The sequence below is a fragment of the Corythoichthys intestinalis genome, chromosome 10 (assembly GCF_030265065.1).
Source record: "Corythoichthys intestinalis isolate RoL2023-P3 chromosome 10, ASM3026506v1, whole genome shotgun sequence".
Classification (NCBI taxonomy): domain Eukaryota; kingdom Metazoa; phylum Chordata; class Actinopteri; order Syngnathiformes; family Syngnathidae; genus Corythoichthys; species Corythoichthys intestinalis.
In genome coordinates this window covers 41361843-41380486 of record NC_080404.1, presented here as the reverse complement: position 1 = coordinate 41380486, position 18644 = coordinate 41361843, and the positions used below count along the sequence as shown (strand labels likewise).

General features: G+C 38.8%; 1 protein-coding gene across 1 annotated transcript in view; it reads left to right on the top strand.

Annotated features, from left to right (window-relative positions):
• Positions 1-18286, top strand: part of marchf5 (membrane-associated ring finger (C3HC4) 5) — a 48213-nt gene extending 29927 nt beyond the window's left edge. Inside the window, exons 3-6 of the mRNA XM_057848455.1 lie at positions 6772-6902; positions 7032-7215; positions 13109-13275; positions 13358-18286. Coding sequence (XP_057704438.1) covers positions 6772-6902; positions 7032-7215; positions 13109-13275; positions 13358-13474 — 599 coding nt within the window. The 3' untranslated portion in view covers positions 13475-18286. The remainder of the gene's footprint in view (positions 1-6771; positions 6903-7031; positions 7216-13108; positions 13276-13357) is intronic.
• The last annotated feature ends 358 nt before the right edge of the window (positions 18287-18644 follow it).

The window sequence follows — 18644 nt, the reverse complement described above, 5'->3', positions numbered from 1 at the left end:
GGAATAATATTTAATTCAGTGGTCACAATGTTTTAAAAGGAACTTCAGACTTGTAGGCTCTGATAAGCCACATTTTTTTTTCTTTTAGTAAAATATGTTATTAGAAACACATAAAATATTGCCATTGATTTAAAAATATAATATTCAGAACATGTTTGACCTACGGAGGGCGCCGTGTTTTATGGTCTTTTACGGTCTTCTGCAATTCCTTCTACGCGTCGAGACGTCCAAGTTCCAACACATGCACATATCAGTTAAAAGCGGCAAGTACTTATTATTTGTGTTTTTATTAAGTCTTTTATTACCTTTTCATTACTTCAAATACTTTTTGCATGTGTTTTCCTGTCATACTTGTAAGCATTGTGTTTTCTTGTTTTGTTCAACTGTTGGCTACATTAGTCACGTAGCGTATTTAAACCACCGTAATTTCATATTACTATGTTTAAGTATTTTTTTTTAAAGGGATCCTCTATTTTTAAGACAAGTAATTCTTAAAAGATAAATGTTAGTATGAGTTATAAATAGGTTTGTTCCGATCATGTTTCTTTTTTTTGCTCCCAATCCGATCCCGATCGTTTTAGTTTGAGTATCTGCCGATCCCAATATTTCCCGATCCGATTGCTTTTTTTTTTTTTGCTCCCGATTCAATTCCAATCATTCCCGATAATTTTTCCCGATCATGTACATTTTGGCAATGCATTAAGAAAAAAATGAATAAAACTCGAATGTATACATTCAACATACAGTACATAAGTATTGTTTTTGTTTATTATGACAATAAATCCTCAAGATGGCATTTACATTATTAACATTTTTTCTGTGAGAGGGATCCACGGATAGAAAGACTTGTGACTTTGTATATTGTGACTAAATATTGCCATCTAGTGAATTTCTTTAGCTTTCAGTTAATGATTCTGTAGCCATCCCAAATGCATGATGGGAAGTGGAACCATGACTGTGCGTAGTGCTACCAGTTGATATATCTTCTCTGCGTTGAGAAATAACATAAGGTGTTAAGAAAAAGATCAGTTGCTACCTTGCTTCCCCACATTGCTTCCCATGATATTTTTAATCGTTGGGAGAGGGATTGTAAGGCTTTAGCCAATTAAAAAAAGGCTCCTAAGGCTGCCAAAATTCACTCTACTCATTTTACATGTCTTTTATCTCTCTATACAGGTAAAATGGTGCCATTACAGATTGAGTGCGACAATGTGTGAGTGGGTCGTGCAGCGCATGCATTAATTGCGTTAAATATTGTAACGTGATACATTTTTAAAAAAATTAATTACCGCAGTTATCGGGATAAATTTGATAACCCTACCTCAAGCCTAAACTAAAAACTCTGGATGAGTGTAACTTAGTATGTCTGTAACGTTAAATACAATTAGAAAACGATTTAATTAAAAAATATATATATATTGAAAAAAGGCATGGCCGATATTTTTTTGCCGATTCCGATACTTTGAAAATGACGAAATCGGACCCAATTGGGATGCCGATCGATCGGGACATCTCTAGTTATAATAATTTGATATTAAAACCCTTCTTAACGTTTTTGTTTGAATAAAGTTTGTAAAATTATTTTGAGTGATAGGTCGCCATTCTTGTTATGTCGCAGTGCGTGACGTCACCGGGCCCGTTGCCGAAATTCCAGCGTGTCACTCGTTAGCGTTCCCAACATGTCGTCAGTTCTACCCTTCCTATTTGAACCAGATCTGAAAAGTGAAGAGCAGGACAGTACTGCCGGTCGTTCACAAGACGAGCTTCAGGGAAAAATGCGTGCAGCAAATACCTGATAAGACAAAGTTGGGCAAAACTGGTGATGCACTCGCTGCAAGTGATGGCAATGGCAACAGAGCGAGAGAGTGCTGTTGGGAACTCCGGTTGGGAGCGAGAGTGTATGCCGTTCGGAACTCCGGTTTAATTAGCAGATATTCAAGGTAAGCATATTGCGTTTTCAAACTTATCCCAATATAATTATGTAGATTGTTAGCATCCAGAGCTGTCGTGTGCTTTACATACAGTACAGGCCAAAGAGCACACCTTGTGTAATCCATGTCTTGCACATTGTAACGTGTGGTAGCTAGGATACGTGTATAAAAGTACCAAAAAGGGGAGAAGCTTCCACTTATGCACGTTTATTCACAAAAAATAATATTTCCACCTTGACCACTCTTCACTCGGGAGCTCAGCAGTACGCAAACACTCGTGACCTGACAAACTCCAACATTGTTGTAAGGTCCACGTCAGAGTCACTGTCATCACTGTAGCGTGACACCGTGCTTTAATTATTTAGTATGATTTGGGGAAAACTCCCACGAAGAATAGTCAACAAAAAAGATAGCAATAGTAATCCAAACAACATCCACGTTTTTACTCAGTTCGAAGATCCAGGAATTGGACCGATCCCATGGCACTGTCGCAGTCGCGATCAGGCCGTCGATTCCACAAAATAGACTGATACGAAAAGCCGGTGTGGGACCGACGACTCAAAAAAATGGACAGATCCGAAGCCAACATTGCAGATGCGGTGGGAGCGTCGGATCCAGAAAATAGACGGATCCCTTACTTGACTGAGGATCCAGGAAAAATGTTCGGGCGCCAGTTGTAACGTGTGGTGGGTAGGATACGTGCATACAGGGACCAAAAGGGGGCGAAGCTTCCACTTATGCACATTTATTTACTAAAAATAATAATTCCACCTTGACTACTCACTTCGCTCCCCTTGTTTCCATTTGACTGGAAATTGCATCCAAAAGCAGCACATCGTGGCATTTTACTTCGCGAGTTTAGGCAGCAATAAGCAATTGTTGAACACGTTACACATTTGGAAAGATCCCAATGACGTCATCACTGCGAGCCCGCAAACCATGGCGCCAACTAACGGTCAAAATATGTACTAAATATCATAAAATATTGCCATTGATTTGAAATTTTATGTGTTTCTGACAACATATTTTAGTACAAGAGAACAATTGTGGTTTATTAGAGGCTACATGTATTTAAGTTAGAGGATCACTTTAAATCATCTTTAGTATGTTCTGTCTGTATCTGTGCATCTAAACAAAACAAGCTGAAAGCGCACGGTAGTATTTTAGGTGTCAAATTCGCCTCTTTTAGGACATTTCGCTAAAATGTTTTGTAGCACATTTTGGCAGAACACCGTTTTTTTTTTTTCTACTCTGGTCCGTCTCAACCCGTCTTTCCTGTTCATTTTGCTTCTGTTGCTCGTTTTGTGAAATATCGACAGTGCTGTCGTGCTCATTAATGTTCCTCTTGAGTTCACATTTAAAGGCTTGACAGATGACATGTTTATGTCGCGTGAGTCATACTCTGGAAGCCTGGCATTGTAACCAAGTGACATCACCGCCCAGAGTGCATTGAGTCGTCAACAACAATGGCGACCTACTAGTTCAACTAATTTTACAAATTGTATAAAAACGAAAACATCAAGAGGGATTTCAATATCAAATTATTTTAACTCATAATAACATTTTACAAGTCTTTCTATCTGTGGATCCTTTTAATATTCTTTATTGTGCAATGCTGTGAATAAGGCTGGGCGATCTGCTCCCCCTCCCCTCCCCCATAAAAAATCACTCTGGATATTTTCTTTCCATATTTTCCAATTATTGTCCCAATTTTTAGCTCACTTGCTTTGTTGGTCGTTGTCCTTTCTAAAGCATGTTTATTGAAACACACAAAAAGAAAATAATAGCTCCAGAAGTGCCTGAATTTCATACTCAGATCCTTATGTAGTTGAATAAAAGGTTAAATAAATAGCTCTCTGAAAATTTTCCACTGAAAAGAAAGCCCTGATTTCCTCGTCTAAGTATCCTTGAGCAAGATGCTAAACCCCACGTAGCTCCTGCTGCTGTGTCAACAGTAGGTAGATGAGGATTGAGTGTGAAGCGCTTCGTGGGCCTTAAAAAGGTGGAAAGGCACAATAAGAGTGTAACTCCATTTACTATTACCATTTAACCAATCAGAAGACGGCGTGAATACTAGTACAGGAGACAGCAGACAGGAAAGGGGCGCGGCTGCATCTGAGCCGAAGTAACCCTGTTTTAAATGGAATTCTTCATATCAGCCAGTCAATTTGAGAAAAAAAAAAAAAGGCCGATACCGATATACGGCATATTTCCAAATATCTGCGCCGACAATTGTTCCGGCTGATTTTCAGTGATTCTCATCCTGTTGTTTTTTATTGGCATGCTAGCAAGCACGTAAATAAACACAAAAATACTATGAACTCCCTATAAACACTTTTCAATTGGTGAATGTAACCTGTACTAAACCATGAACCTGCACAATACTCGGACCACTTTTTTAAGTATTAAAAAAAAAAAAAATTCATATTTTATTCTTATTGTTGCACAAATGGCACTGCTAACTTAGGACGGTGTTGCACAATTTTATGTGTTGCACATATTTTAGTCTAAGCAAGCTGTAATTACTCACTTATAGCCCTAAAGTATATATTTTCCCATTTTATTCTCTTTTAATTAAATACATATGTTTATACTGGAGTGTCACGTCAAATTTTGTTGTTCACGGTGTTCATTTTGTTGCTGACAATGGCAATAGAGACTATTCATTGACTCGCGCTAGCTTAGGCAACTGTATGTCCTCACTAGGACAGATAATTTTCTCAGGGGTATTTTGCCGACTATGTTTATACCTGTCCGCACTTAAGTTTAAAGAGCATACGACAGGAGAAAAAAAGTCTTAAATGGCATTATTATGTGAATTAGAATCATATTTTGAGACGATTCGACTATATACAACAATTTACCAAAGCGCAGATGACAAGAAATTAGTCTTTTAATCTGCCGGTTAGCTACGCCTACCATTATAGGACTTTAGTGTCCCCAACAGTTGGATGACATCAGCGGGAGACTGGGCTCATCGGTTTTACTATTCAGCCCATTGAGGGGGAATTATTCAGAACGAGGAAAACGCGACGAAGAGCCGCAAAACGTCATTGTTTCAGTCTCTCTACTCCAATATTTTTACAGGATATTCTTTTTATCCAAGTATTTTCCCCAATTGCTAAATAAATGGCATGGTCATGACAAATACCAGTCTTGTGCTAAATGGAATATGAAATAATAAAAATGCATTTATTCAGGACGACATGGCAAAATTACTCCATAATGGTCAAAACTGTCGACTTTACCCTTACTGTCGCACCTCCCGAACGATATTTAAGACACCTAAATCGGACATATGTCCTTTCCCTTCCCCGGCTTCGGAGAATGTAAACAAACCAAAAGGCGTGACAGCTAGCCGACATGCTAACCCGAACCGAGAGATGTTTCAAAGTCTTCGAAGCGGAAAATCACTCATAACTAGCCCGGATTATTTGGCATGACGACTGGGTTGTCGATTGTCTTTGTGGATCGGCAAACCGCCCGGCGGAGAGCAATTTACAGTTCGTTCCCCGGAGGAGGGTGGCTGCAATTGTTGTGTGCAGCTAACGTGCTGCTAATGTGCATGAGGAGAGCTTTTTACATGCCTATCAATGATCAAATGTAAGTAGTCCTTTATTTAAAGAAAGTTTGTTGTGTTTACTTTGTAATAGCTGTATTAATATTTGACATAATACTAAACAAGATGTTTACTCACTTCCTCATAAGTCCGATGGTCCCACAGTAGTCGGGCTTGTTTTGGCCAATATCCACGGTGAATGGGAACCTTTTGAAACTCCAAAAAGGCGCATACGCTTCTCCCTCATACAGAGTGATTTTTCTGCAGCCGTTTGGCTGGCGTGATGCGAAAAATAAACGTATTAATCCGCAAAATCGGCTGAATCCTTCGTCCTCATACACAACAGTACGCTGTATAGTGAAGAGGATGCCTTCTACCGTACACGTCACAGTGCCCTCATCCTCAATGCAAGACCGAAGCCGGAAGTCACTCATTTTCATGGCGCGGGATTCAAAAAACTAAATAAATATAGTGATCGCTTTCACACACATCCAGGCGGTCCATATCATTCAGGAGCATAAAATACCGCGTGTATTATGAAATAAACATGCTTTTTCGTGTCACATGCACTTTAAGGTGCGTTTAAGCTCACGATAACGATCTGACGATATGGCGATACAACGATTATCGATACATTGGTCAGGATATCACTCTAGGATATTCTACAAACAACTAATAAACAGAAAAACAAGCTTCTGCTGTGAATTGGAATGAGTTTATCACTAGTAGACGTCCAATCCATTTGAAGTGGGAGGGTCATTCGCTGCTATCTCTCGCACTTCAAATGGATTGAACGTCTATGGCTGTCAGTGGCAGCCAGTGCCAGGCAATGAGGTAATTTTGGGCCATTGAATGTCATTTACCTGTTGATGTTCAGTTACTTCCTGTTGATTTTGGGGTATTTTATTGTTTGGCTGTTTATTTTGAGTTACAGAACAGGAAATTACCTGGGAATCACCCAAATAAAAAGGCAGTGATTCAAACTCAACAGGAAATGACATATAAATGGCCAGAAATGAACCGCAAGTGACCTGTAAATGCCCTGAAAACCCCCAGTCTAAATGGATTGGGCGTCGTGTACCATCAATGCTGCCTTAGAGTTAACTGAGACACTATTATGGTGGCAGATTTTGGTAGCAACTTGTTGGTTCCTTTTTATTTATTTATTTTTAAGACATTGACACCTTTTTAAAAGGATATCTCGATTCTTGGCAGGAGCATTACGATAACCTTTTGTGATACAAAGTCAAAGCAGAGAGTTTTGCTGTTTCTCTCTTTAAGGTCCCGTGGTCTACGTACTGGACTTGGCCGACCGACTCATATCAAAGGCCGGACCTTTCGCGGCCGCAGGCATCATGGTGGGCTCTATATACTGGACTGCTGTCACATACGGCGCCATCACCGTCATGCAGGTCTGACCATTGGCGTCCACGCGACTTCTGTTTCAACTATGAAAGCAACTTGTACTTATTAATAGATTCTAAAAATGAAGTGAAATGGCGGTTTGGTGAATGGGGTTGTTTGTTATGTCCTGCATGCAGCTAGTGGGCCACAAGGAAGGCCTCGATGTTATTGAGCGGGCCGACCCGCTTTTCCTTCTCATCGGCCTGCCCACCATCCCCGTCATGCTGATCCTCGGCAAGATGATCCGCTGGGAGGATTACGTCCTGCGTCTGTGGAGGAAATACTCCAACAAACTACAAATCCTCAACAGCATCTTTCCCGGTCCGCACTTGCGTTTTTTTAAATGTTCCTTTTCAGTTCCGAACACATGTACAGTGGTATGATAAAGTATCTGAACCTTTTGGAATTTCTCCCATATCTGCGTAAAGTCACCATCAAATGTGATCTGATCTTTGTGAAAATCACAAAAATGAAATTACAGTGTCTGCTTTAACTTAAACCTCCAAAACATTTATAGGTTTTCATATTTTAATGAAGATAGCATGCAAACAATGACAGAAGGGGGAAAACATAAGTAAGCGAACCCTCTGCCTAAGGAGACTTAAAGAGCAATTGAAACTTGGGCTGCAGCTATCGAATATTTTAGTAGTCGATTAATCGATGGACTTGTTAGTTCGAATAATCGAGTAATCGGATAAGTAACATAAAAAATTAAAACACATGAGGTGAGCCTCAAACAGTATTGTTTTTTTTTTTAAATGAGAATCTTTGTGCAACAAAAGAACAATTGGCTAACTTACATAGAACAAGTCCGCTAGCTTAAGTGCTATAAAATGCTAATGTTTTTTTGTTTTTTTTACAACGCTCTTAACAAATGGTCCAGACACATATTCCCACAAAAAAACAGCTAAATATAGCTATAAACTAAATTATGAGTGTATTAAAAAACATTAGCGCAAACAAAAACTTCGCTTACGTTGGTCTTAACAGGGAGCAGTTGGATTCAGCCATGTGAAAAGAGACATACCACAGGGCAGTGTACCAACCCTAATCAATAAAACTAAATGTATGACGAGGTGCTTGGAGTGCTGCTGGGTGTACAAAGTATACCTCTGGTGCTCTTCGGTGTGGGGATCAAAAAAGCTAATAATTCAAAAAACCGAGGCACTCAACAAGTACAAAAATAAAAAGTCTTTATTCAGTCATGGCTTTGTATAAATTAAAAAATGCCAACATGTTTCGGCCTTGCAGGCCTTCATCAAGACAAACAATGACTCTGCTCAGACCACCTCTTAAAACTAGTGAACGGTTGTAAGTTCAGCATATCCAGGTGAACTCTCTTCACCTGATTGGGGTCAAAGGGCAGATCAATTAGGAGCAGCAGAGATAAAAACATCCCAATAGCAGACCATCACAAATAGGAAAATGAGGGAAGAAAAAAAACAACACAACAACAAGCAAATTTTTACATACAACCAAGGAGCTTTAAAGATGACTTCTCCCAAAAAAATTTCAAAAACATTTTTCAGGTGGTCATAAAACTAGGGCTGTCAAACAATTAAAATTTTTAATCGAGTTAATTACAGCTTAAAAATGAATTAATCGTAATTAATCGCAAATAATCGCAATTCAAACCATCTATAAAATATGCCATATTTTTCTGTAAATTATATTTATATATTCTGTAAAATAATTTGTTGGAATGGAAAGATAAGACACAAGATGGATATATACATTCAACATATGGTACATAAGGACTGTAGTGGGCATTTCACTCTATTGTCATTTAAATCTGTCTATGCTGTCCTCACTCCGAAGCGTCTACTTTTTCCAAAGCTAGACAGCTAGTGAACGACGCCTTAATAATCAGACTTCCTTTTTCATCTGATTTATTAATAAAATGGCCTCAAACCACTGTCCTTTTTAGACCGTAGCGAAACTACAGAAAAAAAAGTACACAAGCATTGCATTAGCAACAACGTTAGCTTAGCACGCTATACAGGTTAACTAAACATAAACAAAAAGCGTCTCATACAAAAAATGTAACATTTCGCTTACTAGCATAATATGTACATTCTTTACAACAACCATACTTACGGACAAATCTTGTCCAAGGATCATATGAGCACAACATTACAACGTAGGCGTCAGCCCGAGACGTGCAGCCATATTGAACTGGCAAGAAAGCAATAAACCATGTCACAAAGCGACCACAAGAGTTCGCTGGCAGACAGCAATAAAAATCTTGCTGTAAAACTTACAAAAGGCAGAATACTGTCTGAGCGGGACATGTGCGTTAATTGCGTCAAATATTTTAACGTGATTAATTAAAAAAATTAATTACCCCGCGTTAACGCGATAATTTTGACAGCCCTAAATAAAACTAAATGCAAAGACTTTCAAAATAAACCATTACAACGCCACTTTAATTAAACGAATACTCGAAGCAACAAAATTTAATTTGAATATTTATTTCGAATCAAATACTCGAGTTAATCGTTGCAGCACTAATAGAAACCATCTTTTACCAAACATTTTAAGTCAGGTGTATGCCCACTCACTGATGAGTGGTTTAAAGCTGCCCTGGCCACTATAAAACACACATCCGGTAAGAAATGTCTTGATGAGAAGCATTGTCTGATGTGCATACTGGCTCGGTCAAAAGAGCTGTCTGAAGACCTGCGATCAAGGATTGTTGATTTGTATAAAGCTGGGAAAGGATACAAATTCATCTCTAAAAGCCTGGATGTTCATCAATCGACAGTCAGAGAAGTTGTCTGCAAATAAATAGTTTGGCACTGTTGCTTCCCACCGAAGGATTGGCCGTCCACCATAGATGATGCCAAGAGTTCAGCGCAGAATACTTAGAGAGGAAAAAACAACCCTAGAGTGTCTGCTAAAGACTTACAGAAATCACTGGCACAGTCCAATATTTCTGTGCACACGTCAACAATATGTAAAACTAAGGCCAAGAATGGTGTTCATGGGAGGACTATATGGAGGAAGCCACTGCCGTCTTAAAAAAAAAATCATTGTTGCTCGTTTAATGTTCGAAAAAAGGCACTTGGACGCTGCAAAGGTTTTGGCAAAATATTTTGTGGACTGATGAAAGTTGAATTGTTTGGGAGTAACAATATGTGTGGAGGAAAAATGGAACAGCTCACCAACATCAACACCTAATTTCCACCATGAAGCATGGTGGAGGGTGCATCACGATTTGGGGCTGTTTGCTGCCTCAGGACCTGGACAACTTGCAATCATTAATGGAAGACTGAATTCAAAAGTTTATCAGGATGTTTTGCAGGAAAACCTGAGGCCGTCTGTGAGACAGTTGAAGATAAAAAGAGGATGGATGCTGCAAGAAGACAATGATCCAAAAAACAGAAGTAAATCAACTTCTTAATGGTTTCAGAAGAATAAAATACACTTCTGGATTGGCCAAGTCCAGACTTGAACCACACTGAGATGCTGTGGCATGACCTAAAGACAGCGATTCATGCCAGGCATCCCAGGAATCCGACTGAACTACAGCAGTTTTGTAGAGACGAATGGGCCAAAATTAGTCCTGATCGATGTGCCAGACTGATCTGCAGCTACAGGAAGCGTCTGGTTGAAGTTATTGCTGCCAAAGGGGGGCCACAAAATATTAAATGTGATGGTTCACTTACTTATTTTCCCCCTTTTGTCATTATTTGCATACTATCCTCATTAAAATACGAAAACCTATATGTTTTGGGTGGTTCTAGTTAACCCTTAGATCAGTACTTCTCAAATAGTGGGGCGCCCCCCCCCCCCCCCCCCCCAGGGGGGCGCAGAGCGATGCCGGGGGTGGCGTATGTGACTTTGGGGAACATACTTTTTGCCGTACTAGAATAAAGTGTAATTGCACATCCACTCAGTGGGTGGCAGTTCCACCTTCATTTTTAGCGTGTGCGCAATATTTTTGAACCAAACAAGAGCACACAGCAAAGAGCACTGGACATATGAAATGCAAAGACAAGGAAAAATGACGAAGCGTATGCAGCATTTGGCTTTGACTTTTAGTACAGTTGTAATGTTCGCAGCGTACAGCAGAAATTATTTTTTTCAGCGAAAATGTGCCGAATATTGCTAGCAATCCTCCCGCTTTGTCAGTGTTAAATCAGTAAACCAGCAAGCACTGTCAGCATCATATAAGGTGGCATACCAAGTTGCTCAGTGCAAAATAACCCCACACCATAGCAAAGGAGCTGATACTGCCTGCAGCAAAAATAAAAACTGTTCCCCTTGCCAATGAAACTGTCGTTTTTGTTCTATTAATTTTCATTTTTTCGGTCTAATTGGCATATTGTCCTCGTGAGTTAATATGCTAATCAATTTGAATTTATTATTCTTTATTTTTCAGTATCAAACGTTCAAAAAATTAATCGAGTGTATTTTTACAGTATGGATGAACACAATGTTATGCAGAGGTGTACTTATAATAATAAGAATGTTGTATATAAATGATACTACAGTGTATTTACAGTGGCGGCAGAGAGTTGGGGGGCGCGGAATGGCTACGTCTTCCTGGGGGGGGGCATAACAGAAAATAATTGAGAAGCACTGCCTTAGATGCACAAGTTACTGGACCCTACACTCTTCCATAAGTGGGTCAGAAATGACACATATTAGAACCAATGTGTTTTTATGCCATTTTGATTTCACGTTTGAAATATCTTTATGATTCAATTAACATTTTTTGAAAAAGAAGAAAAAAACAGCAATAGACGTTATCCTTCCTTGTATTTTATTATCAAAGATGAAGAGCTCCCATGCATCTTTTTGGTGAGACAGCGGTGCTAAGCCCTTGTGGAGGCACTGACCGATTTCAGAGGATATTGTGGCTCTGTGTTCTGCCCTGGGTGGGAGGTAATTCGCTCTAGTAAGAGCCCTACCGACTCATTCTGTTGGCCATGATTTGGACACTTTCTTCTTCAGAGGACACATAAGTGGAATATTATGAGTCAGACTGAGCCTGTTCAGTTGGGTTTCCAGGTGGACAACTGCCACTGCCACCTGGACAATAGTCTGGGTCCTCATCATCAGAAATTTCGGACACTTGAGTCCAACCCCAGATTTTTTCGTGTTTTTCAGACTCGACTGAACGGGAAAAGTCGCATTAAAGTAGACCATTTCAAATTCGATTCAGGTCACTTTCGTATGTGGTTAAAATCCCATCCGGGCCACATTTTTCCAGAATGTGGCTGCGGTCCGAACTGTCAAGTCCCCCAAATTGGATTTCATGCAGCAATTAACATCAGCAAAGAGCAAGAGAGTCAGGGTGCTACGGTAGCGGTGCAGCTGTGCATTAGCTTGAACGCGGCTTTTGGGGAAGGAGCGGGCTTGACAACAGTCATAAAAAATAAAATGGGTTGAGGATAATAAGCCTGACAATGCTCCTGTGCGTGCGGGCCAGTTTGCTCAGCGCATCTCGGACTGCGAATAGGAGCGCATGTGTGATACTTGAACAGGCTCAATGGACAAAGGCAGTCTGAACGAGTACGCAAAAAAAGATATGACCAAAAAATCGGAATTGTGCATTAGGACCTGTGGTATGAACCTAGCCTTAGCTAGTTATGAAGTAGGTTAATTTGTTGATAAATAATTATTAAAAGAGTCATGAAAGACACACACAAAATACTATATGGACATAATACAGTACACATATCAGCTCCTGCTGTGTAAAATAATCTTCAAGGATGTCACTTTTTACATACCTAGTATGTGTGGTCCACGGTAAATTTATTCCTGACAGTTAAAGTTGATAAGAATGAAAAATTCCCATTGGATTCCATAGGAAATGCATGTGGGTCATTTTTGACCCACTTGTGGAAGCTTAGGGTAGTAATACAAAAATGACAATTTCTTGAAATGTATAAAAAGTTCATCAAAAATTTGATTGGCATTATATAAAAAAACATGTTTTTTGAGGAATACCTGAAATATGAATTGATAACAATTATTCATTCCGAAGATATATCAAGAAAACAACCTCACCGGGTCATTTTTGACCCACTTATGCATCTAAGGGTTAAAGCAGACTGTTTTTTCATCTGTGTGATTTTGATGATTGTCAGATCACATTTGATTTTTTTTACATTTTATGCAGAAATGTGAAAAAATCCAAAAGGTTCATATACATTTTTCATACCACTGTAAGCTTACTTTTCCACTGCGCGCTTCTTCTCCCTAGGGATCGGCTGCCCGGTCCCCCGCATACCTGCTGAGGCCAGCCCCTTGGCCGATCACGTCTCGGCCACCCGCATCCTGTGTGGCGCTCTGGTGTTCCCCACCATCGCGACTACCGTGGGGAAGCTCATGTTCAGCAGTGTCAACTCCAACTTGCAGAGGACCATCCTGGTGCGCACATAATTCCGCAACTCAAACGTTTGCAAACCTGGCGTAAAATTCCATAATGATGTAAATATCCATTCCTTCTCAGGGAGGAATCGCCTTTGTGGCCATCAAGGGGTCGTTCAAAGTGTACTTCAAACAGCAGCAGTACATGCGGCAAGCTCACCGCAAGATCCTCAACTTTCCTGAGCAGGAGGAAGCCTGACAACCCCGCAAGAGGGAATTAGCGTCAGTCTCACGATCCCACCGGACTGCCAAAATAATGTTTTTAAACCTATGATACGCCACTTCTGAAAATGGATAAACGCACCAGAAAGTGTACACATGAACACTTGTTGTATTTTAAGGTGAGGAAATGCAAGGCTGGTATAAGTAGACTGTTTTATATCATTTACCTGAAAAGTTTCTTTTGCTAGTGTTTGAGATAGAAAATAAATGTTAAGAACTGGATGTCTAACAACCAGGAAGCATGACATGACGTACCTGCCAGGAATCTTCCTTTGTGTGTTTCTTCCTCAAGCTGGTTCCAAAACAACGTGAGCAAACATCTTGGCAACCTTCTCCTTGATTGTTTGGGAGCCTCGTAAAAAGCAATCAAAACTTATAAAAATTACGGATCGTACAGTCGGATGTCAACATGCGACACATGCTCCCGTAGGGAACATAAGCGAGGATACGATTTTGATTAAAAATTTTGGGGTGTCACATGATCATGCCATTTCTAAGTATTTGTCACTGTGGAGACACGTGCGAATGTTGTAATGGGACTCTGTATTTTCACTCAGCCTCCATCCAAATACTGGTGACATTTAGGAATGTGAATTGGTTCAAATGTAAATGCAAAATTTAACAAGAATATGTTTCACTGTTTAATTTTTTTGACAAAAGTTTGTGTGAGGTGTGATCACAATAAAAGCTCCTAAATTGCTGTTTTTCCCTCAGAGAATTCACTATGTGACAATACTTTGGAAGATTTAACCTTGCACGTTTTAGCTCTCCCTGCACTCGGTCTCAATTCACTCCTTTGTATATTTCTGTAAATAAATGTATTTTTCTAATCAAATTTCAAATTTATTTCTATAGCCCTTTACAAAAACCCGAAAGGTCCACAAAGTGCTTTGCGACAACGATATAGTTATACAACTATGGGGCGCAGTTTGTAAAGCAGCACATGCTCAAAATTACAAAAGCATTTTCTCACATTTAGCACCACGCAGTGTTAAAAATGGTGTAAAATTTTTAGTCACTTTTTTTTTTTTGCACATTTACAACATTATTTAGCAACTTATATTTATTTTTAAATAAGTTTTGGACCTGACTGTTTAAATCTAGAACTAAATAATTTAAATCTTAAACTTATATCCTATATCCTAAATGTTAAATCAGTAAACAGTCGGAACTAGAGATGATGCCGATCGATCGAGTCCGATCACGTCATTTTCAAAGTATCGGAATCGGCAAAAAAATATCGGTCATGCCTTTTTTTTTAATATATATATATATTTTTTTGATTAAATCGTTTTCTAATTGTATTTAACGTTACAGACATAATATGTTACTCATCCAGAGTCTTTAGTTTAGGCTTAAGGTAGGGTTATCAAATTTATCCCGAGAACGGCAGTAATTAATTTTTTAAAAATGTATCACGTTAAAATATTTAACGCTATTGATGCATGTGCTGCACAACCCACTCACGCATTGTCACGCTCAATCTGTAATGGCGCAGGTTTACATATATAGAGGGATAAAAGGCAGTGTAAAATGAGTAGAGTGAATTTTGGCAGCCTTTGGAGCCTTTTTTTAATTGGCTAAAGCCTTACAATCCCTCTCCCTACGATTAGAAATATAATGGGAAGCAATGTGGGGAAGCAAGGTAGCTATACATCTTTTTCTTAACACCTTATGTTATTTCCCAACGCAGAGAAGATATATCAATTGGTAGCTCTATGCACAGTCATGGTTCCACTTCCCATCATGCATTTGGGCATGGCTACAGTATCATTTACTGAAAGCTCAAGAAATACACTACATGGCAATATTTAGATCCCTCTCACAGAATGTTAATAATGTAAATGCCATCTTGAGGATTTATTGTCGTAATAAACAAATACAGTACTTATGTACTGTAGGTTGAATGTATATATTCGTCCGAGTTTTATTCATTTTTTCCTTCATGCATTGCCAAAATGTATATGATCGGGAAAAATGATCAGGAATGATTGGAATTGAATCGGGAGCAAAAAAAAAAAGCAATCGGATCGGGAAATATCGGGATCGGCAGATACTCAAACTAAAACGATCGGGATCAGATCGGGAGCAAAAAAACATGATCGGAACAACCCTAGTCGGAACTAAATATTTAGCTCAATACGCAAATTCACATGAATGGAGACAGGAAGTAACGAAATTAAAGATGGAGCACACAAAATACTCTTTAAATAGTTTCTCCTAAATATGTATTTTACCTTTATATTGTTATTATCACAACGAGTCATGTCCAAGAGCAGACTGCCACCATTGAGTAGGTTTTATTCCTTTTCATGCAACATAAACAGACAGTCTGAGCTGCTCCACCAGCTTTTATTTTGTTACTTCCGCTCTCCGGTCATGTGAATTTGCATATTAAGCTAAATATTTAGTTCCAACAGTTTCCAGATTTAGTAACTCGGCTATAGGGTATAAATTTAAAATTTAAATTAAATTAGGGCTGTCAAAAATATCGCGTTAACGGGCGGTAATTAATTTTTAAAATTAATCACGTTGAAATATTTGACGCAATTAACGCACATGCCCCGCTCAAACAGATTAAAATGACAGTATAGTGTAATGTCCGCTTGTTACTTGTTTTTTGGTGTTTGGCGCCCTCTGCTGGCGCTTGGGTTCAACTGATTTTATGGGTTAGTACCATGAGTGAGCATGGTGTAATTATTGACATCAACAATGGCGAGCTACTAGTTTATTTTTTGATTGAAAATTTTACAAATTTTAATCAAATGAAAACATTAAGAGGGGTTTTAATATAAAATTTCCATAACTTGTTCTAACATTTATCTTTTAAGAACTACAAGTCTATCTATCCATGGATCGCTTTAAGAGAATATTAATAATGTTAATGCCATCTTGTTGATTTATTGTTATAATAAACATACAGTACTTATGTACCGTATGTTGAATGTATATATCCGTCTTGTGTCTTATCTTTCCATTCCAACAATAATTTACAGAAAAATATGGCATATTTTATAGATGGTTTGAATTGCGATTAATTACGATTAATTAATTTTTAAGCTGTAATTAACTCGATTAAAATTTTTAATTGTTTGACAGCCCTAAATTAAATATTTAGTTCTGCATTTAAACAATCAGGTCCAAAACTTCTTATTCAAAAATAAATATTTAAGTTGCTAAATAGTGTTGTAAATGTGCAAAAAAAAGTGACTAAAAATTTCACACCACGTTTTAAACACTGTGTGGCGCTAAATGTGTGAAAATGTTGTCGTTATTCTGAGCATGTGCTGCTTTACAAACGGCGCCCCATACACAACAAAATTGAGAAAAAACGAAAACAAAAAAACGCATCGCGATAACAGTCAAAACAGCAAATAAAACATAAAATCCGAAAGCATTAAAATGCTTAAGATATAAAACCAGGCTACCCTAGTCTGGATAAAAGGAGTGTCTAAAAAAAGGGGCTTTCGGGGGGCAGCAATGGCAAAAGATCAATCACCCCACTGCCAGAATGCCCAACATGAGCCGAATTTGACACCCAAAGTACTACCGTAAGCTTTCAACTTGTTTTGTTTAGCGTCATACATGAAAGTGGCTAGAATTTCTTGCCGGAACTCCGACGTGAAGGTGGCCATGGAGCCAGAAATTTTTTTTTGGGGGGGGTGTCAAACCTCTTAAACGACTGAAATGCAAAGAAAACTTTTAGCACAGTTATTTCTATAACACATACAAAAACTGATTTTCATTCAAAATTGATACTAAAGGTAGCAGAAAAATTGCAAACAGAACAGGCCCTAAAATAGAGCCTTGTGGAACCCCGCAGGAGATGTTTGTGAGAGGGAAAATTCCCAAATCACTACTGAGCACAGCCTATGTTCAAGGTACGATTTAAACCATTGTAGAGCGTTACCACGGATTCCTTATGAAAAGTGCTCTAAATGAGAAACAAGGACTGTATGGTCTAAATACATGAGTTGTAAATTGTTGAGTTAATTATCGAGGGTTGATTGAATATTTACTTGATTGATTGAATATTTGCTTGTGCTCATATATACCTAATATACATAATACATACTGCCATATTTTTTCTTATTGATATAACCAGTAAATGATTATTGCCTGCTATACTAGGTTGTAGTATAATGTTTAAGTGTTATAAAGTGTTAAAGAGGGTTGGGGTGACAACTGCCTTGCTTCATGGCCGCAACATTGCGTAACTAGACCTTCTGGGACATCTTCAGCATCTTACGTCTAGACTTTCGTCTAGACTTTCGAGGACATCTTCCATTCGAGGACATCTTCCATGGCCGCAGCGTTGCATAACTGAAGTGTCTGGGTCATTCTGACCACTTTATCTAAGTGCCTTTGCTTACACACGTGTATTTAGTTAGTTCCGCCTACATGCTCACACATAGCCAATCAAAATCACATGGGTGTCTCCAGCTTGCTTTCCCCCTCCCTTTAGGGCGGCACCTTTCTGTGTTAGGACAAGCCCCTAATAAAAGAAAGAGCAAGGAGTTTAGAAGAAACAAGTCCATGTCAGAAAGCCATCAAATGTAACTGATTTGCACCAATTCTGTCAAGAGGAGAGGTCAAAGATTCAACCAGAAGCTTGCCAGAAGCTTGTGGATGGCTACCAAAAGCGCCTAATTGAAGTGAAAATGGCCAAGGGGCATGTTACCAAATATTAGCGCTGCTGTATGTATATTTTTGACCCAGCAGATTTGATCACTTTTTTCTGTTCACCCATAATAAAGTAATAAAAGAACCAAACTTCATGAATGTTTTTTGTGACAAAGAAGTATCTGTTCCAATCACTCTATCAGAGAAAAGTCAGAGTTGTAGAAATAACTGGAAATTCAAGAGAGCCATGACATTATGTTCTTCACAAGTGTATGTAAACTTTTGACCACAACTGTATGTATGTATGTATGTATGTCATTAAGTATGTATTATAGGATATTTACACGAAAAGGATATTAACCAGTAATACTTTATTTGACATCAGCGTCATACCAATTACTTTGAACAAATTGGCTGCAAAGCTTCATTGCTTCAAGAAGCTTAATTTGGCCATCACTGTCGAACAGTCAACCTCTGCTGCCACCTGCTGTCAACACTGTTGTTGTCCAACATGCCTCCGAGCA